General features: G+C 48.6%; 1 protein-coding gene across 2 annotated transcripts in view; it reads left to right on the forward strand.

Moving 5' to 3' along the window:
• Positions 1-14,909: 14,909 nt before the first annotated feature.
• Positions 14,910-16,155, forward strand: part of Gfra2 (GDNF family receptor alpha 2) — a 90,081-nt gene continuing 88,835 nt past the window's right edge. For both annotated transcript variants that reach the window (XM_021203035.2, XM_021203036.2), the window contains exon 1: positions 14,910-15,687. In XM_021203035.2, coding sequence (XP_021058694.1) covers positions 15,648-15,687 — 40 coding nt within the window. In that variant the 5' untranslated portion in view covers positions 14,910-15,647. The remainder of the gene's footprint in view (positions 15,688-16,155) is intronic.

The following is a 16,155-nucleotide window of genomic DNA, read 5'->3' on the forward strand; positions in this document are numbered from 1 at the left end:
AATATAAGTCAAAGACCATGGAAGGGGCAGAGCTGGTGAAGAGAGGGTCAGAGGACCAGGGGGACTCAGGTTTCAAGGCAGTGTAAGCCCAGTAAGCAGTGGTTTCCTGGAAAATGTCCACCCTAGGGTGCTTGGCTAGGGCAACAGGAGCCGTCTCCGACAGACTTCCATTCTAGGGAGCAGCCACCCTCTGCTGGTGTGTAGTCGCTGGGGCTTGGCTGGCCCTTCTGCGGTTATTTGTTGCTGCTTTTGCAGGCAGATGGGGACTGCTGGCTGTTCATCAAGTTAGCAATTAACAAGTAATTCATTAGACACCTAATAAACAAATTATTAACCTGGCAAGCCATGTCTAAGCTCTGACTGGGGAGAGAAATGGCTATTAATAAGGTCTTGGAGTGGCAGTTGTGGTTTAGTGGTTAAGGTACTGGGCAGGGCGACAGGCGATGCGGGTTCTGGTCTCTTGGGCCAAGAAACTTTCCCTTCCCAGTTCTTATTTGACTGCTCATGCAGTCGGGCTAATAAAACTCAATTAGTGGGTAAATGAAGTGTCAGGAACAGTCTGTATGAATGTAGGACATCGGATTATATAAACCCAAAGTCCTCAGCCCACTGTATGCTATTTCTGAGCCATCACCAGAACTCTCCATCTGGCAAGCATAGTCAGACCTTTATGTCCTTGGCTTCTACATTCATTGATTTTGAAAGAGTACAGATCAAATGTGTGCATGTGATGTAATATGATGTGATGTGATGTATATATGTGTGTATATGTGTATATATGTGTGTGTATGTGTATATATATGTGTGTGTATATGTGTATACATATGTGTGTATGTATATATATGTGTGTGTATGTGTCTGCATGTGTATATATGTGCATATATGTGTATATGTATGTGTGTATATGTATGTATATGTAAATATGTGTGTGCATGTATATGTAAATGTGTGTGTTTCTTTGTGTGTCTCTGTGTGTATATGAATATGAGCATGTGTGTGCCATGGCATATGTGTGGAAGTCAGAGGACAACTTTTGGGAGTTGGCAATTTTCTTCCACTTTATAGGTTCTGGGGATCAAACTTAGGTTGTCAGATTTGGTGGCAAACCCCTTTACCTGCTGCACCATCTCAGCAGCCCTTGTTTGTTCTTCTGAGAAATGGTCTCTCATTGGCTGGGGCTCACTCATTAGCTAGACTGGCTGGTCAGTGAGCCTCTGCTTTCTTCCTCTCCAGAGCACTGGGATTACAAGTGAGTGCCAGTGTGCCTGAGTTTGTCCTTTCTCAGTTTGTTGGTTTATGTATTTATTGTACACATTCTGGTTCCTGTCCCTCCACCCCTATCAATCTCCTCTTCTCCCAACCTGTCTCTTTTCCAGATGTGTGACTTTTGTTTTGTGACCCATCAATGGATGTGACCACTAAATTAAAACTATCCACTGGTGCCTGGTAGGGTCACTGGTAGGTACACAACTGAAGGCTCCCCCTCTCCTTGCATCTATCGGTAGCAAATAGTCCAGGAGTGAGGGATAGGATTCCAGAGATCCTCCTCCACCCAGTCCTGGCTAATAACAGCCCAATTCTTGTGTATGCCCAAGCCAGGACTCCACAGCTCTGTGTTCATGATTGTAAGGGCTGTATTTCTACCAATCTTCCAGCTCTTAAATCCCCTCTTCCCTCTCTTTCATAGCTTTTCTTGAGCCTAAATGAGTGGTATAAATGTCCTGTTTAGGGATGATCACTCACCTGTCACTCATTCTCAGCATCTTGTTGCAGCCACTGCATTCAACACCATTCACTGGAAAGAGAAAGTCGGCTGATTAAGTCTGGGAGTAGCGTTTGTCTGTGAGTATAAGTGTAAGTACTGAGAAGGCAGCTCGATGCGGTCATTTTAGCCAAAAACAATGTTCAGTTGGTTGCCTTCTCAGGTCTGTGACTTCCAAGCCATTGTCTTTTGACTAGGTTCACAGTAGCAGGCACGAATTCTTTCCTGTGGAATAGGCCTCAGATCCAATCTCAGAGTGGTTAGTGACTCACGTAACAGCAGCACCATTACAATAGCACAATGGGTACATCTTGCCTGGCAGACTGGTCTTGTTGGGTTCACAGCTGGATAAAATTGTTGCCTTTATCCCATCATCCCTGGGATAGCAAGTACATCCCACCACACCCAGCTTGTTTTTAATGTGAGTTCTATGGATTGAACACAAGTCTCATGCTTGCAAGACAAGCATGTTACTGACTGAGCTATCTTCCTGGTCCCTTGAAAATGTTTTGTTTGTTTTTTTTTTTTTTTTTTTTCAAAGCAATGTGTTGTTGCTCCAGAATGTGCTATGAAGACTGCTGAAGGTGGGAATAAAGACATTGTTGATTGCTTCCCAGTTTGCTTTTTGAGAAGTGGTCTCTCATTGAACTGGAATTCATTGATTTGGCAAGTCTACTTGGCCTGAAAGCCCTAGGGATCTCTTAGCCTTTGACTCCCTTGGGCTAGGACTGTAGCTATCTTTTAATGTGGGTTCTGAGAATTTGAACTCAAGTATTCATATTTGTGCGCAAGCATTTTACTGATGGTATCATCTTCTCAGTTCATACAGTGTAAAGCAGCCAATGATGGGGCTGGGAGCTTTAGCGTTTCTCAGAAGAAAGAGGACTGTCAGCTAGGGTGGAGGGGGAGGGGCTCACAGGAGGGCATGGACTTAAAGCCTGACTTCATTGTGTGTGTGTGTGTGTGTGTGTGTGTGTTTCTGATAATAGAAATAACATATGCTCATCCCCCCAGTTCTGCAAAAGGGGAAATTGGAAAGAAGGAGATAGAGATAATCTATAATCCTATCACTCTTAGATAACTGCTGTTGACATTGTCATGTGTGCCTGGGGAGGGTTTTGACAGATACAGGTAATGGGAGGCTATCCTCTGTGGAAAGGAGCCCCAAGTGAAGCATTATGGGAACCTAAGGAAGGTGATGGCCACTTTTGGGACAGATCGATGGACTAGGCACACTGGGTTGAGGTTGTGCCACAGAATGTAATTAAAAAGCTGGGAGAAAGGAGAAAGTGCGGGAAGTGGTACCAAGGGTCCGACTGCAGGGATAGGAGAGTGAGAAGGAATGAGAGAGACTGGAAGCCTTGGCCTCAGGCTCAGGCTGGGCACTTCTCTCTTCAGCATCACCCATGGTATGCTGGAACTTATCGAGTTAGCTGTCCCTCTGAGAGATGCTGCAAAAACCCCTTTAGGGAAAGATAGACAGGTGGAGGCCAAGAGGGCAGGGGTCCATTCAGGTGTGTCTGGGGAGACCAGAGACATGTTCTGCTTTGATTCCTAACCAGCAGGTGTTAGATAGGCCTTCAGATCCTTGCCTCCTCTCTAGGGGATATGTGCTCCACAGGTATAATTTTTGTGTCATGTAATAAATAGCACGGGAGTTTAAGCAACAAAACTTTTTTCTTATAAGGGAATGAATAATAGACATTTCAAGGGGCCGTGTTTAGTGGATGAGGAAATTTAGGTTCAGGGAGGTAACATGACTTACACAAGGTCATGACTTGTGACAGATTCAGGTTGAGATCTTGGATTTGTAAACTGTGTGTAATTAGTGAACCAGTTCCATGGGGAGTAGCATGACTTGGTGGCAAAATTGATATGTTTTTAGCAACAGTATTTCTGTACAGAATCATATATATATATATATATATATATATATATATATATATATATATATGTGTGTGTGTGTGTGTGTGTGTNGTGTGTGTGTGTGTATATATATATATATATATATATATATATATATATGTGTGTGTGTGTGTGTGTGTGTGTATGCTAATTGAAGAATATGAAGAACCTGACACTTGTCTTCCAGCCTGTCTCCACTACATTGTTGTCCTCCCTAGGCTATTGTGAGGCTAAAATGAACAAATACAGGTGATATGGGTATGGCACAGTAAATGCTCAATCAATGTTAGTTATGATTACTGCGATAACTCTCAGAAGTGAGTGGAGTCTGGTGGTTCCTCTTCAGTTCTCTGCCATAAATCAGTTGCTCTGGAGTTAGCAAGAATGTGTGTATTCAGTCCCAGGTCCCAGGTCCCAGCAATTTTTGGCCCCAGGAGAGTCAGATTCAGATGCCCTTAAAGGGTCCTCTGCTTAATCAAATACCCAAGTTCTCCAGGTCATAGAATACCCTTCTCTGATCCTTTGTTATGGTCTTCCCATTAGACATCCTTCTATGTCCTCACCTCTACAGGTCCTGATGTTACTGGGTGGGTCTATGTAGTGGGCCATGGCTAATGGTTTATCTCATGTCAAACATACGTAGCACCTCTGACCTACTGTGTGCCCCCAAGCTCGCCCTTCTCTGCCTCAGTGATTGAGGAGTCCATGTACTCCTGCAGATGAGCACTCGTGACCATGCATACATCAGTCTAAATGTTTGAGTATACACTGAACATGATACACGTGCAGAAAACCCTGAGACTGTGCACACGTTTGCTATGACAAACCTAACCTAAACTAGCCTAATCAACCTAACAACTTGGCCAGAGATGGTCATTTTACATGAATACTGTCTTCGTTAGGGTTTTATTGCTGCGAAGAGACATTATGATCATGCCACCTCTATGAAGAAAACCATTTCATTGGGGATAGCTTATAGTTTTAGATGTTTAGTCCATTATCATCATGGTGGGAGAAATGGCAGCATGTAGGCAGACACGGTGCTGGAGTTGAGAGTTCTTCATCTTGATCCATAGGCAGCACAGGGAAAGACTGTGTGCCATGTTGAGCTTAGCTTGAGCATAGGAGGCTTCAAAGCCTGCCTCCACAGGGACACATAGAAATTACCTTTCTGTGTTTAGTAGGTCACACCGACTCCAACAGGGCCACACCTCCTAATAGCACCATTCCCTATGGCCAAGCATTCAAATACGTGAGTCTATGGGGACCATATGTATTCAAACCACCACAAATACTTTGTTCTGTTATATCTCTCTTCGGCTTATTATAGCATGGTTTCACACCCTTATCTTTTTCTGTGTTTGGAATAATTAATTTTAAAACCGAAATGTCCCCTAAGGGTAGAGATTAATAAGGTTTGTTTGTTTATGAAAAGATGTCTCTAGAGCTCTCATTTCTCTGTCTAGCCATTCTCTGCTCAGCTTCTTTCCTTGCTGGACCCTGGTTCAAGCACTGAAGCTTACACGTTGGACCGCACTTATCTGTCTATCTGCATCTCCTTTCCAAGCCGCCGTGGCCGGTCATATTGAACGCAGAGGCAACGTCTTACAGGCTTTGTCTCTCAGTGTGTCTGGAGTTAAGCAAGTACATTGTTCCATGGAATACACTTAGAGGAGAGCACGGGGCAGGACGGGGGTGGGGTGGGGAGGGAGGCTTTAAGTTGAACTCTGAGGGGACTGAGAAGGAGGTGGCTGGCAGTGGAGACCACACCCAGGTCCCCTTTCTGCCCTTCCTAAGGTCTGTGGATTTGCCTACTCTGTCTGTGTTGGAACTCTACAATAATAGTGAGACTGGGCTGGCTACTAAGCAGGTGACATTGTTCAGAGAGGTTTCCGGCACACCTGTGTGGTCTACTTAAACACTCCCAGAATGCATATCAGAAGTATAGTATCAGTCAGTGGGCCTTTCTGCCTTCTACTTCTGGCTGTTCCCTGTGGTCAGAGGAAAGATCTCGGTTCCTTATCTGAGTTCAGCAGAATAGTGGAACATTGTGACCAGAGCCCTGAGTGACAACCTCGTGAGGAAACAGTTGCTCCCTCAAAACTTCTTAGCAGGGATTTCTTTGAACGAGTAGTGAGAGTCCAGTAGGGGTGGCCTCTGCCCACAAACCCCTTACCTCCTGTCCCTGAGGATGTGGGAAAGTGTCTCCCTTCTGAACCGCATTGCAGAACCTCACTGTTCTCTCATGTAGATGGGCAGGCACAATGCAGGTTAGCTTGAGTATCGTTTGAAGGATTCGGAGAACTGCTGTACGGCAAGTCCCGGATGGATGGCAACTCGGGATTCATGGAACTGACACTCGGACAAAGAAAGTGAACGAAGAAAGCTCCAAGTGCCTAATTCAGCTGTTTTATGAGCTGCTACGAGCAGTCTCAGCTTGATCAATGAACCTCAAGCGTGTGGTAAGGGAGGGAGCGGCCCAAGAAGGCTGTGGATTCGCTTCTTCTTCCTCTCATTCCAATCTTCTTCTTCTGGTGACCGACTCTGCCTGTGAGAGAGCCATTAGCTTGCATTAAGGCTCTGACTCTGTTAACATTTCTTCCAAGTGCACATGTTTCAGGGAGAGAAGTAATAAGAAGGTATTGAGGAATCCAGTGATTGATTGCTATTGATGGCCAAAAAAAAAAAAAAAAAAAAAAAAAAAAAAGAGCCCTGATCAGCTTTGCAGGTTCTGGCACACATGCCACATGGGCAACTTGAACTAAATAGATTATCCCTTTGCTTAGGATCTGTTTACCAGACTCACTTGCAAAGCTGCTGCTGGCAGAGGAGAAATAGGCAGTGATCAGTGTGACAGAAGGCGAGGTATACACTCAAGATGCCCCCTGGCCAAGTTGTCCCTGCAATGGGGTCACCAGGGGGCCATCAGATGAATGGGGGGGGATACTGACTCTGTTAACTCTTGTTTTTCTTCTGCCCCGTTGCTATGGTCACTCAGAAATGTGTGTGTGTGTGTGTGTGTGTGTGTGTGTGTGTGTGTGTGTAATTCTTTTATAGGGGACAAGAGGTCTCTGCAATTTTCTTATTGCTAGTTTTCTGTGTCCTGCATACTTCTCATCCATGTTGGGTGGGGGGTGGGGGGCTCTCTGAGGCCCAGAATTTACATTACAGCTTCTCTTTCCTTCTTCCAACTTAAAAAACAATTATTGAGGTCCCTGGGTCAGAGCACAGAGGCTGGAGGATTATACCCACTAACGTGTAAGAAAGAGGAGGCTCATTGGGTCAAGCAGGACTTCTAAAGGGTTTGACTCCCATTAATGTGCTAAATCTTTATAGAATTAGACTTTAAAGTCAAGAGCATAAGCCAATCTAGTTGGAGTTAAAAGAATTTAAACAGTAAAAGGAAAAAAAAAATCTCTGGTCAGGTTTATCAATTTTTTTTTTCCTATGGAAATACAGCAGTATTAGGAGTCAGTTAGATCCCAGAGATTCCTAGGACAGGAAATAGGAAGTGGCACCAGGCCTAGAAGAGGCAGCATTTGTCCATCCATCCCTCTGTCCATCTGTCTGTCGGACCATGTATCTAGCACTTTTTGAGTATTTATGTACCAGCCTCTGAAGGCATGCTGATGATGGAGAGACAGGTTCTGTCTACTTCGAGCTTCGGGTTGAAGAGGGACAGATGAAACTATGAACCTTCTCAACATGCTGTGGGGAGTGCTAAGAGGGTGTCACCCACAGTGGGACCAGAAAGCCTCTGTCTCTCCACCTGTGAAAGGAGAGTCTCTTCTTTCCCACTGAGACCCATGTGCAGCGGGCATGGGAAACGCGTTCCTGAAACAGATGCTGGAAGGTGAGCCCCAGGACTCACGGCTCAAAGATGTGGGCTGCCTAAAAAAAAAAAAGCAAACCAAAACCAAAAACCTTTCACAGTTGCTTGCCCCTGCAGGGTGTCTTATACACTTCAAAGTGATGTCAGTGTTCAGCATCTCCCTTGATCATCCTGCCTTAGGTTGACAGGGTAGGCAACTGCAATCCCAGAGGACCTAAGGTCACATGGTCAGCTGGGAACAGAGCTGGTTGCTGATATACTTTGCTGGTTCATTTCACGGGTGAATTAGATGGAAGGTGAATGGAGGGCCCCAAGACACTGCACAGATAGGCAAGAGAACGAGGTTCTCAGTACACAAACCCTCCTCCATTGCTGTGACAGAAACAAATGTGATGGAACAAGGAAGAGTTCCTTACAGCTCTTGGGTTTCAGGGGAAGGGATCAGTCCATTATGGAGGGGGAGGTGTGTTTGGGGTAGGTTTGGCTGTAGTGGGAGTTGCTTGTGGTAAATCTTTTTACATCTTGCTGGGTCAAGAAGTAGAGTAGAGGGCGCTGTGCTAGTACCACGGGGTGCATATCATCTCTGGAGCCGTGCCCACACATTTCTGCTAGTTAGACCACAGTCTTAAGGTTCCACTGCCTCCCCAAATAGAGCCGCTAGTTGGGGACTAGGGGCTCAAACACATACACCTGAAGGAAACATTTCAGTCTCCCTCCCTCCCTCACCATATCACTGTGTTATGCTGCCCTTTCACAGTCCCAACCTCTTCTCTGAGCTGGCAGCAAGGGAGAACTCAGGCCTTAATCTGGGACTTCCTATGATGCCTCACCAGCTGGCTAGGTGTTGTCTCAGGACAGCAAGAAAAGGGCTGGAGCCGACTCAGCATAAAGGGGCATTTCTACTTGATGGATTGCAGTATGCTGAGCTTCCATTTTAGAGTGAAGACTGTGGCCCAGCCAGTCTCCTCCCCCCTTCTAAGAGTAGGGGGACAGCAGGGGGACTCTTACAGTGTTGACATTGCCATCCTGGGGCCTACCTGATGAATGTGGTCACTTCTTTATAGTGACTACACCCTGGAGTGGGAGGTGACCAGGCAGCCTTTGTTGAAAACAAACGGTATATACAGCAGACAGGCACCCAGGCAGCTGGCTGCCACAGGTGTGTATATACAATCTGAGGGATGCCTTCCATAGACTCCTGATCAGGGTGGATATTATTCTTGCTCCTTATAACCTTAAGAGCCATGGGCCTGAGAGCGGTGATGGTCCTGATTCTGCTATAAATGATTCATTCTTTTGTGTTTAAAACTCTTTCTCATGTTTCTGTACCACAGGAAACCCAATAAGATAGCAGGAAAACACTAGTTCAGAGAAATGGTGGCATAAGGAGAGAAAGTCTGGATAATAGGAAAAGAAACCCCCAGAACAAGAGATGATGGGGGGGGCGATAGGATGGATATGCAGATAAATGCACATGCACATTTGATGAACCTTCCCTCTGGGCAGAGGGAAGACACTTCTGTTTAGAAAGCAGCACACTTGTTCTCATTTTGTGTCCAAAAAGCCCGTGTGAGCTGCTTTTCAGGCCCTGGATACAGAGCTAGGGCCTTTGAGTGACAGTTCATCCCAGACCTAGTGCTGATGCTCCACCTACCTTGCCAGGCTTGGCTAAATAAAGACCTGGTCCCAGTGGGGGAGCCACTGGGGTTGAGAGCTCTCCTGGGGGTGCCAGGAAGCAGGCACTGTTCAGGAGTCTTGGCAGAAGCAGCTACTGCCCCTATCTGTCTTAGCTGAGTAGTCTGGCAGATGGCCAGTGCCCGAGAGAGGCTGAGGGGCTGTTCCAGGCAGCTGGGGGCTGTCAAATACAGCATTGGTCCCAGCACAAGGCTGGGTGTGGTGAATACATGCCATCCACAGGCAGCAGAACAGTGAAGGCAGCGGGCAAGGGGAGGCAATGTCTGGGGTTTTGTCTTGCCATAGCTCTGCAGAAGGGCGGTTTCCTGGCTTATTTACGCTGTGATGGACAAGCGGGCAGTAAGGAAGGACTGGGGTGCAGCCTCTTTTTGGAAGTCTGGTGAAAGGAGTTCAGATCAACACCAGCTGTGCCCAGCTTGTCTCAGATGACATAAAGCCATGTCCCAAAGTGCCTTGGGTACTTTTCCTGTGCCCACTTCCCCCAACAGCCACCTGTCCTGGGAAAAATCTTGAATGATGTAGTACATCAGCAGGCTGTTTTTTTTTTTTTTTTTTTTTTTTTTTTTTTTTTTTTTTTTTTGTTGTTGTTGTTGTTGTTGTTTTTTCTCTTTAGTGAGAGTTCACTCCTTGCCATAGGGTGAGAAGGACCTGCTTTCTGGTCCCAGATGTGAAGCTTGCTGGCTTATGTCATGACCTTGGGCGGACCATGATCTTTCTTAGCTACGTAGTGGACAGTCTTCAACCCAAGGTCATCTGTTTTGAAGGGAGGCTAGTTATGGTCATGTCTTCCTCAAGGTCTGGATGGGGCAGGCGTTTGTGCTGTGTGAGGCATTGTATCTCCATCAGAGGGTTCATGGATTAAGGCTGCGGCTCCATCCTGCCCCTTCTCCCTCCAAGCAAGCAGGTTCTGCTTTCTCTCATGGGCTAGCCTGGAGCCTGAGGAGCTCTCTGGGCCAGGTGAGGTCACAGAGCAGATCCTGGGTCTTGGGAAGAAGCTTAGCAGGGAGATCCCACCTCTTGTAAAAAATCCTACTTCTACCAGGAATGTGAAGCTCCCAGAAGACTGACTGACATCAGTCAGGGAAATCAATCCCCAGGGGTAAAGAACACCTCTCTTCCTAGTCTGGTCTCCTTCACCCTGCTGTGAAGCCTTGCTCACTCTGAGAGAACCGGAAGGTTTAGTTAACCCCCAGGCTAGCACCTTGTTTTTCAGGGCTGCCGCCTTGGGATACTAGTTGGGGTTCTGTCATCATTCGAGAGCAACAGGGACTGGAAGAGAGCCCGGTAAGCTCAGGGATAATCCAGGCGCAGGACACAGGACTAGAACTGTTTTACGTGGACAGGTTCCCTCCGAGCCTCAAGCTCCAAGGATGAATCCAGACAGGTCCAAAGTATAAATAACAAAAAAGGTTTTCATTCTCATGATTCTTTTTCCAGACAGGGCAGAGAGAAAGGGATTATCTTAGATGTCCTTAATGCAGGCACAGAATTTATAGACCCGGAGCTGCTGTCATTTTGTTTATTCGTAGGCTAACCCTGATTGACTAATGCAGGACCCTAGATCCTAGCTGCCTGACTTTATCCCACTTTATATAGGACTTTGTATGAGTTTAACCATGAACCTGACCCATGGATTTATCATAAGAATTAACGGAGTGTTAAGTTGTATCGCGCCATCAAGTTAACAACTAATTTCTTTTTTTTTTTTTTTCTTCCCACAACAGAGCCCACAAAATGAGAGCTGTTGTCTTTATTCCAGCCTGGCGATTCTTGGGTAGATGGGAATTTCCCTCCTCCCCTCCACCATAGTCCAAGCTGTCAGCAGCATCCTGCTGATTCATCTTAGAGTGCACTGACTCTGACAGCCATCCCCTGTCCTTGTCCACTGCCATCTCCTGTTAGGGACCCTCATTACCGCAGGCCAAGACTGTCACAACTGCCTCCCTACTGGTCTCCATCTTTCATACACTTGTCATATCAGTATCACTAAAATTATGATGTCACCTACCTGCTCAGCCCTTTAGTGGCTCCCAGGGGCCTCAAGTCTAAAGCCTGGGGTATGTGGTCCTCTCCCATATCCGTCAATTGGATCTGTTAGATCCTCTTCTACTTGTGCCCTTGGTTCCTCTCAATGACTGGGTGTCTCAGTCCTTCCTTACCACAGTAGTCTCCCACACAACTCCCATGCCCAAAATGTCCTTAGCCAAATCTGTTCATGTCTCCAGAGGGAATCCCACTTCCGTGAACAGTGAGATCAGTCAGCATTCCCCAAATCCAGTGACATTTTCTTTTCTCCCCTCACTGGGATCCAGGTTGCCTTTGGCATGCTTCCTTTCTTTTCTTAGAGACATGACTAACTCCATCTCCACATGCTTCCCTGATAGACAACCCAGGTCTATTCCCCCAGCCTTTGGAACAGTTCTGAGAATGGGTAAGGTAAGCTTGTTTTGGACAGCTGATGGTAAACATCCTGGCGTAGGCTTCTGTCCTGTGGAGTACCATTCTGTGGTTCCTTGCATGTCTTAGCATGATGGGGTGATATATATATATATATATATATATATATATATATACTCTTGATTGGTTTCCCTCTGGAGGGCAAGGGAGCCCCTTCTTATACCAAATGAAGAGATTTTGGACTCTGTGGTGGTTACTCTGTGCCTCCCCTTACTCCTTGCTTTTGAGGGAATCTTCTCCACAAGACAAAGGCAAGAAGGCACTAAGTTTCATGTGTCCTCTTTCCCTCCCCCTGCTTGGTTATGATGCTCTGTCTGTGTTCAGGGGGTGGTCCCTGTGTGAGCACAGGCGCAGCAAGGTGAGGTCCACGAGAGCAGACAAGAACACAGGGTATCTTAGGTGTGAAAGCGCATCATGTCCCACCTCCCAAAGGGCACCCCATTCCCCCATAACTTACTCTTGCAAGAACTTCTCCCATCTTCTAGAAAGCACTTTCTGCTTCTCTTGAAACTTTGCTATCCGTCCAATCTCTGCTTCTCATTGCTCTTAGCTCCCGTAGCCTCCTGTAACCTCGTTCACACTCTGGACCCAGGAGGAAAGGGGTGGGCCAGGCATTCTGTCAGCAGCTTTGGGTGCAGTGCCCTGTCTAATCTCTACAAATCCGGTTTTAAGAAACATCCCCATTTTCGTATGAGCTAATTGAGGTCCAGAGAGATTAAATTGCCCTCTGCCTAATAGGTTCTCCTCAGCAGATCCTGGCAAACAGACAGTGTGTGCCCTATCCAACAGTAGCTTAGGTTGGCAGTTGGCAGAGGGTGGTGGATCTTGGTGCAGATAGGAGGGAGGAGGGCTCAAGGTAAATATGTCCCATAGCGTCAACAGGTGGTAGTGAGTATTTCCCATTGTCCTTTGTGAGGCCTGGGTGGTCCTGAAAGGCAGGAAGCATCACAAAGTCGCTCACCTCCTACTACCAGAACCCCCTGACTCTGTTCCCATGGGAACTCAGCAGAGCAATCCTTGGCTGTCTTCTATGGCTTTCTCAGCCCACTTAGCTTTTTTTTTTTTTTTCCAAAACCCTCTCCCCCTAGTACTCAACTAAGGCTAACCGAAGGTAAGGTCTGAATAATGGAGGGATTGCTTAGCAGTAATTTTGAAGGAGAGGCCCTTAAGGGAGGTGGGGTAACACCTGGATCATCAGAAGGGCCTGGATGTAGGTGAGGGAGCAGAAGTGGCTTAATTTATGTAGTGGTGAAGCGTCCAGCCTCTGGCCTCTGGGCTAAGAGTTTCTAGAGGTATAGCTCATTGCTTTTCATCTTTTAACCTACATCAGATGTGGAAGTTCCCCAATTTTTGAAAAGAATCTAGGGGACTCTGGGAAGGTAAAAAACAGCAGAGGGATGGAGGATTGATGGAGAGAAGCCAGCGCTCTGCTGTTGCTGCTGCTTTGGTACTTTCCGCTGGAACTCTCCCCTACCCAGCTGTCACAGTGGTGTTATTATTGGGTGTAGGGTCTAGGATCATTGTCTCCCTATGGCCAGATGAAACGCCTGTTCTGTGCCTTCCCGCCTAAATCCACAAGATGGAAGTTGCTCCCTCTAGCTTTTCCACTAGCAGCTAAGGCTGCTGGTTTTGTGAGTGACCCCTCTCTTCACACTAAACACACTACCACTTCCTTTATTCCACCGCCTTAATATTTAACAATGTATTTTAGAAGACACTCCCAAATAAACTTGGGATAGTGACCTCTTTTTTTTTTTTTTTTTTTTTTGGCAACGTGGAAAGTTGACGAAGCATCGCCTAAACCTGGCTCCGGGAGCCGCATGCAAGACATAGGAGTGCGAAATGCCGGGCAGCCGAAGGTGTGTCAGAGAGAAGCTTGGAACTAGGGTGCCGGGTGTGCGTGGGCTGTATGATCCTGAGGGCGCTGAGGTGTGTGTCCTGCCTGTCTGCCGCCCTGTCAGCAGCCTTACTTCGCCTTCAACCCTTCTCCAGCCAGACGCTTCTTTTTCGGGGCTTCTGGGCTTTTATTATAAATCCTATGACTAAATTACGCCGGTGAGCTGGGCCCAAAGACAGATGGACCAATTGTTCCCCTTCCCGGTTTGGGGAGGAGTCTCCATCCGGAAGGGTCTCCACCCGCAGCTTCGGGAACAGGGAGTGGCCTTAGTTCCCTGACTAGCTAGGGGGTCCAGGAGATCTCTGTCTGCGGGGAGGGGGTGGAAAGCAGAGGCCTGAGTGCCCCTTGTCTTGAGGCGCCCCAGCAGGGTGGGGTGTCAACCCGGGCCGGATTCTTCCCGCGCAGTTCTGTCTGGTTCACTGGCCTTCGAGGAGGAAGTTGGGACCCCTAGACAATCTTCTCTCTGGTCCAGGGGAGGAGAGATCAATTGGGGAAGACATATCTGGAATGGCTGCAGAGCTGGTGTGTGTGTGCGTGTGTGTTGGGGAGCGCGCGCGGGGTGGGGTGGCAAGCGAGGCACTAGTGTGCGGTAAAAGTTCCTGAGCTCAGCATGCAGAACACACGAGTAGGAGAGCGGGGTTAGACCCAGGGATATAAGGTTGGCGTCTTTGAGTTCCCTAGTGCTTTTGGGGAGACTCTCAGATCGGCTCCCCACGAGGAATACATCAGCTTGCAGAGAGTGGTTCTCTCTCTTCCAGACCTAGACCACCACGCCTGGGTTTTTCTACTGCCCTGCCCCCCATGCCTCAAGGATGGCTCCAGCACCCGGGCCTCAGTGTCCCCCTAACCTCGCTCAGGCTTCCGAAACCTCATGGCTCTGGGGGTCCAGTGCGGGGGCAGTGGCACTTGGAGAACGCAAGCCTTCACCTAGCCAGGATGACACATTGCTTGGAGAGGAGGGGGCGGGAGGCTTCGTTGGTTTGAGCGTGGACACTGGCCGGGGGATCTAGTCGGTTTCCGGCCAAGCCAGCAGGCTGGTCCCACGAAGGGCGGGCAGTTGAGCCGAGGGAGCCAGCGGTGGAGCTCACCCCTAGGCCAGTATTCCCGGGCGCCAGCGCCACTCCGGTGTAGCTTCCATCACCGCCGAGTCGCTACCACAGCTGCTGCAGAGTGTAGCTGTTCCGCCGCGCTCCCGCGCGCTGCGCCGCCAGCCGCCAGGGAGCCGGGGCGCTGAGCCCCGAGCAGAGGAGAGGGGCGAGGCGCGAGAGCCTAAGCGAGGGAGCCGCGAAGGGGGAGGGAGCGGGAGGGCGGAGGGAGGAGCAGGGAGAGAGGGAGTAGGGAGGGGAAGAGAGAGAGTGAGGGAGAGCGGAGATCGAGAGCAAAGAGCGAGAGCGAGGGAGAGGAGAGGAGAGGAGAGGGAGAGAGGGAGGGAGGAAAGACTCACGCAAGCACAGGCACACCGGCACTGGAATTCCATTAGAAAAAAGTGAGCCGAGCAAGGGATAGCGGGAGAAGATTTTTTTTTTTTTTTGAATCTTTTTCTTCGTCTTGGTGCCAAAGAAGCTACTCTGGTCTCCCGTCCTAGAAGCTCCTACTGGATTGCTCTCATCCGTCGGTGGATTTCTTTCCTATTTGCATTTATTCTGACCCCCTCCCTCGCTGCTTTCTTCCAGCCCTTCACTTTCAGATTGCCTCGCCCCCACCTCTCCAGTCCCCTCCTGGGAAGTGCAGGGGAATTGGACCCACGGGGACTCTCGCCTTCCCGGACGCGAGAGCGAAGGGCTGGGCTGACCTCAGGACCGGGCTGTTGGCTTAGAAGGCAGCCAGACACATAGCTACGTGTGTTTGATTTCAGTGGCAAGGGGGGGGACGTCGAGAGGCAGCCCACCGCCCGCCTCCCACCCCTCCCCCTCCAGCCAGCAGCGAGAATCCCTGGACTCGGGATCTTCAACCGGCGGCCGCCCGGCGGGATCTCCGCATTGGATTTGGGGGTCGTTATCATTGCTTGGCTGTTATTATTATCGTTGTTATTTTATTTTTAATTTTTTAAACCTAAGGGAAAAAGACACATACACACAAAACTGTGGGATTTATTTAACATGATCTTGGCAAACGCCTTCTGCCTCTTCTTCTTTTTAGGTGAGTACCTGCAGGTGGCGAGTCTGGGGGTCACAAGGGGCTGCGCGCATTCAGTCGCCCACTGGAAGCTGGGCATGCGGGGGTGAGCTTGGGGGCTGCGAGCAGGGCGCCGTGGGAGACACCGGGAGAGTGCGCCGAGCTGGGAGCCCGGGCCTGGGGCTCCGGGGAGCCGAACTGCCTGGGAGGCTCTAGAGGAGGGAGCTGTGCAGCGGCTAGCTGGTTGCGCGGAGGACCGAAAAGGAGACTTCCAACATTCAAACCTTCTCCGCACGCACTCCCGCGCCGCGCGCGCACACACACCGACACACACTCTTACTTGCAGGCCTATAGCGCTCATTTCCCTCAAAATAATGGGTTCAATTTGCAACAACTTAGGAAGGAAAAAAAAATGCAACTCTTGGTGTGAATGAAAGGAGGGAGGGGAGAGGCTGGCGGGACGCTATCAAGCCTGCCCCTCCTTTCTGGAAG

Source organism: Mus pahari, chromosome 8 (genome assembly GCF_900095145.1).
Source record: "Mus pahari chromosome 8, PAHARI_EIJ_v1.1, whole genome shotgun sequence".
In the NCBI taxonomy this organism is placed as follows: Eukaryota; Metazoa; Chordata; class Mammalia; order Rodentia; family Muridae; genus Mus; species Mus pahari.